The 6000-nt window shown below is 50.2% G+C and overlaps 1 protein-coding gene across 1 annotated transcript in view; it reads right to left on the reverse strand.

The window, feature by feature from the left end:
* The window catches only part of LOC309614405 (uncharacterized protein), an 86418-nt gene extending 80727 nt beyond the window's left edge, over positions 1-5691 (reverse strand). The window contains exons 1-2 of the mRNA XM_082362731.1: positions 3229-5691; positions 1115-1237 (exon numbers count right to left, since the gene is read on the reverse strand). Coding sequence (XP_082218857.1) covers positions 1115-1237; positions 3229-3823 — 718 coding nt within the window. The 5' untranslated portion in view covers positions 3824-5691. The remainder of the gene's footprint in view (positions 1-1114; positions 1238-3228) is intronic.
* Between the last annotated feature and the right edge of the window lie 309 nt (positions 5692-6000).

The following is a 6000-nucleotide window of genomic DNA, read 5'->3' on the forward strand; positions in this document are numbered from 1 at the left end:
CCCAAACGCAAACCCCCTCTTACACCTGCTGGACGCTGCTGTGAACTTTTCAACCAAAACCCAAGCATTTTGTCCTGTACTTGGAGATTAAATCACAAGTGCGCCTCTCCAGGGAGGAGCAACACGCCAGCCCAAATTGCTAAGGTACTCAAGAATGGGACGGAGATGTTCTACACGGGGCGGTAGAGCGGAGGAATAGGGGGTGCGTCCAAAGGCTCTGGGATGGGAGACAGACAGCCAGGCCCCAAAGACAGAGGGTGCCCCTTCCCAAGGCAGTCGGGGCCTGCTGATGGCCTTTTTCTGGCGCCTCCTGGTGGGGAGACTGTTGAATGACGGGTCCTGGCAAAACCGCTTCGACCAGTGCCTCAGTTTCCCTCTTTTATTATAAATCCACTTAAAATATTTGGGGCACTCCCCCAAGTACCCAGAGATCTGTGCTGGGGACTCAGCACCACCCACACTGGTGCTTGCCAAATTCAAGCCATCCCAGCCGGTCCTTGGGATTTGGGCCACGTCTGAGTACCCGCTCCACTATTATACAGATAGATAGATAGACAGATAGATAAATAGATGTGTGTGTGTATTTAAGTTGATTAATTTTTTCGCTTACATAAATGTACTTTAAAGGAAGCTTAAAATCATTACTATTGATAATAAATTAGTCCCATTTGTCATAGAAAGAAGGCAAACATGAAAGTGCATAACCATTTTCTTAAACATGTCCATTAATGCAACACCTGACTGTCCCTGGTGCCACCAGGGCCACGTGTCCACCTTTCGGGATCCATGACTTGGCACACGCAGTGCTTCCAAGGCCACACAGATACGTGGACCCTGAGCCCGAACTCGCTCGCATCTCCCAAATGCCCTCCGGTGGCCCCAGTTTCCTCCTAGCACCTGCCCAGATTCTTTTCACTTGGCCTCACCTCCGCCATCCACCAGCCGCAAGCCTGGGGTGCCAGATTTCATGGAGATTTTCTCCACCCCTAGGGGAGCTTTTTCCAGAAGTGAAGCCACGGTCATCAGCAGCATGTGGTATGAATTAGGAGGAGCTGAGCAATCTGCCAGCCTCCTTTCTAACCCCGCCCCATCACCTGGAGCTGGAAACCCTTACCTCTCTGGTCCGGCAGCCAGACAGGCCGGTTGCCCCACGTGCACCTCCGCTCAGGTGTCCTTCTCCAGCAGCATCTGTCCCATGTTGTCTCTCCCTGGCTTTCAACACTCCCACAGCACCACACTGCAAAGGGAACCAGGCTCTAAACTCATCCAGAAATGGAGGGAACTTTAAGCCTGGCCCTGATCTGTCTTTCCAGAAATTTCTTCCACTACTACTCACCCAGAGGAAGGTTGCTTGGGGGTTTTGAGGGGAGGGATAGGTCAGGGTATACAAGGGTCTAAAGACAAATGCAGGCAGACCTATGCCCCTTCTTCACTCCTGCCTCAGCCCATGCAGAGGAAACTGTGCCCTTTCTGAAGAAACGTTTCCAGAACTCTCCTTCCTAAGGGAATAGGAGTGACACCCAAACTGGTGGTAGAAAAATAGCTGAGTATTTATTGGGACTCTCCATCCCCCAGCCCCCTCCTCCCTCTCCCTGTGGGTAAGCCTGCAGTGGCCAGTTCTGCCTGTGTCTGGGTGGACCCCTGAAATTCAGTACGGGCAGTAGTAGAAAGAAGCCTGACCGTGGCCACACACCCAAGGCCCGTTTTCCAACGTCCATCGTGAATTGTTGTTGTTGTTTCTCCTACGTTCAACAGACTGTGATTGACTGAACCTCAGGATCCGTTCCCCTTCGCTTCCACAGTAACTGAAGGTTTTCACTGTGTACTGGGCTGCCCAGAATAATGACGACATTTCCCATCCGCCCCTGTGTTTAGCGTGGTCGCATGATTAATTCGGCCTTCTCCTGTGAATTAAAGGGGCACCCCCAACTTCCGGATAGTAACTTGCACTGGAAGGGGACCTGCCTTTCCTCCAGCTGGCTTTACCAGAATAAGGCTGGGGTTTTGGTCCCTAACTGCCTTTGTGTCTCTATCTCATCAAGCTCAGGGCTTGAGGGGAAGAGTGTTTCAAATTGCAACAATGAATACTATCATGATCCACTGTGAGTAGCTACCACCCAATGAGGTAGGCAGTCTCTACTCAGCCTAATAATAATAATATCACCATCACATTGATAGTGACTTATTGCTTACTCCCTTCCAATCCATGAACACAGCCCAGGCATGATTTGGTTTAGTCCCGAGAGGCTGGTTTTATTAACTCCATAGGAAACTAAGGCTCAGAGAGGTTAAGTAACTTGGCCAAGGTCACACAGCTAGCAAGGTTCAACTCAAGATTATCTGTGAGGCCAACGCTCTTAACGACACTATTTTGCCTACCCCAAATAGCAACCACTACCATTTTTTGCATGCTCGCTTTATGCCAAGGGCTCAATAAAGCCCTTTACATATATTAATTAATAATCCTCCAGCATATCTACAAGGCAGACATTCTCCCCCCGACCCACCCCCCCCGCCCTTTACAGATGAGGACACAGCTATGGAGAGGTGAGGAGATGGTGTCTCCTGCTCTAAGAAGAGGTGTGCATCTCCCAAGGGGCAGCTCTTGCCTGCTCATGAACCTCCCAACAAGCTGACCTCTGAATCCAACTGGCATTCCCCACCCTCCACCCCCAAGGCCATGGCTTACTTATGAGGCCACAGAGGAATGACCACATTTCTCAACTTCCTGAACCCACAGGCCACACCCCCAGAAGCAGAGGCTGTTGCCTTTGTGAAGAGTAGTCAGGCTGGGTAAGGGAACAGCTCCATAATTTCCAGCTTGGCAATGGTCCCTGGGATGGCCTCCTGGCCCTCACTCTCTCTCACTGAATCCCAAATTCCATAACAAACCAGGGTCTGGGCCCTGAGGCTAGTTATCTAGTTCAGGTGTCTGCAAACTACTGCCCAAGGGCCAAATCTGGCCTTGTTTTTGTACCACACAGGAGCTGAGAATGGTTTTCACATTTTTAAGTGGTGGGGAAAAAATTTAAAAAAGAATAATAGTTCATGATGTGAAAATTATATGGATTTTTGACTGCCTCTAACCATAGAATGTGGCAGAAGTGACACAGAGTGACTTCTGAGGCCACGCAGCTTCTGTAGTTTTCTTTTGGGAGATGTACCTTTGAAGCCCTGAGCTGCCATGTAAGAAACCCAGCCACCCTAAAGCCACCACACTTGACATACCATGAAGAGAGATCACCCAGAGATAGAGAGAGCTGCCTGGGGAGCCACAGCTGTTTGAACCCACAGCCAGCATCAGCATCTGCATCAGCATCTTCATCAGCATCAGCATCTGCATCAGCATCTGCATCAGCATCAGCATCAGCATCAGCATCTTCATCAGCATCAGCATCTTCATCAGCATCAGCATCTGCATCAGCATCGGCATCTTCATCAGCATCTTCATCAGCATCAGCATCAGCATCTGCATCTTCATCAGCATCTGCATCAGCATCAGCATCTGCATCAGCATCGGCATCTTCATCAGCATCTTCATCAGCATCAGCATCAGCATCTGCATCTTCATCAGCATCTGCATCAGCATCAGCATCTGCATCAGCATCTGCATCAGCATCAGCATCAGCATCTTCATCAGCATCTGCATCAGCATCAGCATCAGCATCTGCATCTTCATCAGCATCAGCATCAGCATCTGCATCTGCATCTGCATCTTCATCAGCATCAGCATCTTCATCAGCATCAGCATCTGCATCAGCATCTTCATCAGCATCAGCATCTGCATCAGCATCAGCATCTTCATCAGCATCAGCATCAGCATCAGCACCGACTGTGAGTCAGTGAGACTTCAGGGATTTCCGACGCCAGCTTTCCTGCAAGCCACCCTAGCTGACACCATGTAAAGCAAAGACAAGCTGTCCCTGCTGAGCCCTGCCTAGCTTGCAGATTTATGAGATTAGTGAATAAATAAAGGCTGTTTTTTAAGCCCCCAAAGGTTAAGTGGCATGTTCAAGGTCATCGCCAGCTTGTAAGTGACAGAATTCCACCTCTGTTCAACTCCAGAGCCTCTCTGCCCTTTGCAGTGTGAGGATGTGTTCAAAGAGCTTAGCCCAACAAAGGGGCTCACACTTTGACAAACTCGCATCAGAATCGTGTGGGGATCTTGCTAAAAACGTGGATTTCTAAGTCCTAACCCAGACCTAGTGAATTAGAACCTCAATGTTATGCATTTTAATAAGTGGCCCGGGAGGGTCTTCACCACAGTAACAGTTCCCACCTGTCAGTCTAAGATGCAGATGGGAATGCAGTCACCAAACACCAGCTAACTGACTTCAAGGACTGCTTCCCAGTGGCCAGCTGTGGACCAGGCGCTGCTCTGACCCCTGGGGAGTCATAAAAGAAAACAACACATAAAGAGCAAAACAAAGAAATGAAAGATAAAATGACATAAAAACAGAGAAAGCCCCCAACCTCGTGCAAATTTCAGTTTAGGGCAAGTATGAGCCTTGGTGTTAGGGAAATAGATGACAGAAAGCAAGCAAAGAATAAGATTATTCCAGAGAGTATTAAGTGCTGGGAAGGAAATCAGACGGGATGACGGGGCACAGTGGAAGGCAGAGGCCGTTTCAGACAGCGGAAGAGGGAGGAGGTCAGGGGAAAAGGTTCCAAGTGTGACAGCAAGGGTCAGGCATGCTGGGCACTTGACGTACATCACTCCATTTGATGCTCATGGCTTCCCTGCACAGGATTTATTAGGGTTCCCACCCTCCACCCGCTTTTACACAAACCTCCTTCTGGAGTCTCCATCTCAATCAGTGGCAAATCCACCTTTCCCATTGATATGAGTGTCCCGTGGCTGCTAAAACAAAGTACCACAACCTAGGTGGCTAGAACGACGGAAATTTATTCTCCCCCAGTTCTGGAGGTCGGAAGTCAGACGTCAAGGTGTCCACAGGGTTGGTTCCTTCTGGAGGCTCTGAGGGCACATCCAGCCCGTCCTGCCCCTCTAACTTCTGGTGGCTGCCCGGCCATCCTTGGCGCTCCTAGACTTGTAGATGCATCACTCCATCTCTGCCCCCATCTTCCCATGCCCTTCTCCTCTGTGTGCCTCTGTGTCCTCTCCTTTTCTTACAAAGACATCTGTCATTGGATTGAGGGTCCACCTTAATCCAGGATCATCTCATCTTGAGATCCTTAACTTAATTACCTCTGCAAAGACCCTTTTCCCAAATAAGGTCACCTTCACTGGTTCAAGGGGTTGGAACTCAGGCACAGCCTTTGGGGGGGCACTACTGAACCCACGACACAGTTTCTCAGGTCAAAACATTTGTGGTCACTCTCGATGGTGACTCTCTCTCTTATAACCCACCTCCAAGCCATCAGCCAAACCTACTGGTCCCAGCTTCAAAATATACCCTGAATATCTTCCTCACACACCTCCCCGCCCCGCTTTCCTCTCATCCCCTCCCACCTGGACTCTCGTGGCCGCCTCCTCTGGGCTCCCTGCCCCCTCCCTGATGCCCCACGCTCAACATAATAGCAGAAGGGCTCTGTCAAAATCCGGCCAATCAAGTCCTTGCTCTGCTCAAAACTTCGCAGTAGCTTCTCATCTAAATAAGAGTACAGTGAAGGTCCCAGTGAAGTTCCAGAAGGCCCAGGTCTCCCCGCATCACTCCCCCCCCCATCCTCCTCTTGCTCCAGCCGTGCTGGCCCCCCATCCTCCTCTTGCTCCAGCCGTGCTGGCCCCCCATCCTCCTCTTGCTCCAGCCGTGAGGGGCCCCCTCGCTGCTCCCGAATAACAGCTGTGCTTCTGCTCAGGGCTTTCTTCTTGCTGTTTCCTCTGCCTGGATCGCTCTTTCTGGAAACATTTCTCAAACATTTTCTTCTCTCTTCCGCGTCAAGTCTTTGTTTAAATGGCCTCAGCTCAGTGAGACCAAATTTAACCAGAAATCTGGACAGGGGAAGGCCCGGTCCAAACCTCCAACACTCCTAAGAGGA

This window comes from Balaenoptera borealis (assembly GCF_965194805.1).
Source record: "Balaenoptera borealis genome assembly, chromosome: 16".
NCBI lineage: Eukaryota > Metazoa > Chordata > Mammalia > Artiodactyla > Balaenopteridae > Balaenoptera > Balaenoptera borealis.